The sequence below is a fragment of the Apis dorsata genome, unplaced genomic scaffold, assembly GCF_000469605.1.
Source record: "Apis dorsata unplaced genomic scaffold, Apis dorsata 1.3 scaffold_53, whole genome shotgun sequence".
In the NCBI taxonomy this organism is placed as follows: Eukaryota; Metazoa; Arthropoda; class Insecta; order Hymenoptera; family Apidae; genus Apis; species Apis dorsata.
The window spans coordinates 115,477-117,922 of NW_006263354.1; the positions used below are offsets into that span (position 1 = coordinate 115,477).

The 2,446-nt window shown below is 45.3% G+C and overlaps 1 protein-coding gene across 9 annotated transcripts in view; it reads left to right on the forward strand.

Annotated features, from left to right (window-relative positions):
* LOC102673008 (calmodulin-binding transcription activator 2-like) overlaps positions 1-2,446 on the forward strand; it is a 35,811-nt gene that overhangs the window by 27,828 nt on the left and 5,537 nt on the right. For all 9 annotated transcript variants that reach the window (XM_006609383.2, XM_031515102.1, XM_006609384.2 and 6 more), the window contains 3 exons: positions 1,247-1,435; positions 1,520-1,918; positions 2,016-2,446. In XM_006609383.2, coding sequence (XP_006609446.1) covers positions 1,247-1,435; positions 1,520-1,918; positions 2,016-2,446 — 1,019 coding nt within the window. The remainder of the gene's footprint in view (positions 1-1,246; positions 1,436-1,519; positions 1,919-2,015) is intronic.

Sequence of the window (2,446 nt, forward strand, 5' to 3'; positions counted from 1 at the left end):
GTAACTGGTTGCGTAGTAGTAGTGGTAATCGGATTGATCGCGAGTCGAAGGCGACACGCGAAGCGTCTCCCCGACTGAACTTTATTATATCAACACCGGGAGAATTTTATTGCCGGCCACGTTTCCACGGTTAGACTGGAATCAGCTGCAGTTTGGCGATTTCGATTTGCATTGCACCACGTGAGATCGCGTGCCGTGCATTTTCTGATCACCACGTGTACTTATTTCACCTTACGCCGTTCAATTTTTTTTCCTTTTTTTTTTTTCTTGCCCCAAGAGGTTGCCGCTTTCTTCATCCATTCCGTCGTCGTCGTCGACGGAAGGAAATTGCGGATAATCATCTCGGCCCGTTCCTCGGACGTTTATACAAAATCGAATTCTTTCTAATCCTCGTGCCCCTTTTTTCCCTTTCTCTTTCCCTCTTTTCGTCTTGTACACGTGTAGTAACAGTTTCCTTTCCACCCAGTTGATTGCATGTCAACTTACGTACGTACGAGAACGATGTATCGTGATTAACTAAATCTGCGAAATCTGTTTTCACTGATTTCTTTTTGAGTTTTTCGTTTTCTTACTTTTCAATATCTATCGTATGCGTTTTCGTTTTTCGCAAGATTATATACAGTTCTCTGTGAAATCGATAAAGAGTCGGTATAATAACCGAGTTGCTATTATTAGTGATAAACATGAAAGAAACAAACGCGCGCATTACTTTTCGTATCTACGAGCGTGTAACCAGGGTAGAGAACGATTTAACTTTAATAAAAGGCTCGAGAACTTTCCTCTTTTCATTGATTGGAATAAAAGATTCGTTCGAGGAACGGGTTCTCGACGTTTAGTAGATGGAAAGGAGCGTCTCGGGCTGGCTGGTGCGTTGACAATTTTTCCCAACTCGTCTTCGTTTTATCAATCTTGTTTTATCGGTTATTCGCGAGGATGAGAATCGAAGGAAGATTGAAAGATGTATCGGTAAGATTTGCAATAGTAAGCAAAATGCTGAGAAGGAGCGGATGTCAGCAAGGCTGAGCGTCTATATGTTCTCTTGAATTCGCATATCCTACTTTTGCCGAGCTTGTCTTATCTTCGTCATCTCGACAAGTTTCCAGTTGCACTTTCAAAGTGCATACCACTTAGAAAATCTATCGTTGTGTGCATTGTGTTAGAGATAAAATAGAGAATAGAGAATAAGCGAATTCTTTTTCTTTTCTCTTTTTTCTCTAAATCGAACGGTTTGGTTTCTTGTTATCAGGAGATTGCTGCCATCTTGATCAGTTTCCAAAGACACGCGGAATGGCAAAGTCGGGAGGTGAAGGTACGACCTCGAAGTGGTTCGATGTTACTGTACTCGAGAAAGAAAGTCCGTTACCGGCGGGACGGTTATTGCTGGAAGAAACGGAAAGATGGTAAAACTACACGAGAGGATCACATGAAACTGAAGGTAGTTTTTCATTTTCATGGGAAATGAAAGAAGAGGAAGGGCGAGAAGTAATTAACGATATTCGTTTTTTTCGAACTTGTCCAGGTGCAGGGAGTCGAGTGCATCTACGGCTGTTACGTGCACTCGGCGATCCTTCCGACGTTTCATCGGCGATGTTATTGGCTACTACAGAATCCAGACGTCGTCCTCGTTCACTACTTAAACGTTCCTTACCCGGACGGTGATGCAAAGCTAGCGGCGCTGCCACCGTGTCTCGCACTGCCGCCAGACAAGAAGGAGTGGACGCGTGACGAGCTGGCTTCTCAGCTTAGACCTATGTTCCTCGGTGGAGACGACGATCCGAACAATCCTCACCTTACTCAACACTCGAATCATCCCGTCGATATGATAGTTTCTCAACTGTTGGACAGACAGAGAGCATCTTCCACTTCCTCTACCACCAGCACTCAGCTTGCACCTAGGAGATTAACGCCGGACAATCAGGTATTATTATTTATTTATTGATCTTTGATCTTTGATCTTTGCCAAGATATAATAATACTCGTTTTACCTTTGATCCTCGTCTCGGTTTCTTGATCAGGTTTCTTCGACTACCGGAGGTCAGCAATCGTCGACATCAGCCTCACCGGCTCCTCGCGTATACTCAAGACATTCCCACACGACTCAAAGCCAACAACCGGCTCCTTTAGTTTTAAGTTTGCAACAGATTCAAGGTGGTGGCGGTCTTCTGATACTGAACAGCCAACCGTATCACCATCAACAACAGCAGCAGCAGCAGCAGCAGCAACAACAGCAGCAGCAGCAGNNGCAGCAACAACAACAGCAGCAGCAGCAGCAACAACAGCAACAGCAACAAAGCCAACAAGTGGAAATGCAACAGGTTCCGGAGCAGCAAATCGTACAGCAGACGAGCGTGGACAGAGAGCAACAGACCCAGCAGGAAATAGAAGCCCAGGAAAGTATGGATCGTAGCACGGTGCAATCGTTGCCGATCGGTGGCGCCGGCCCCGA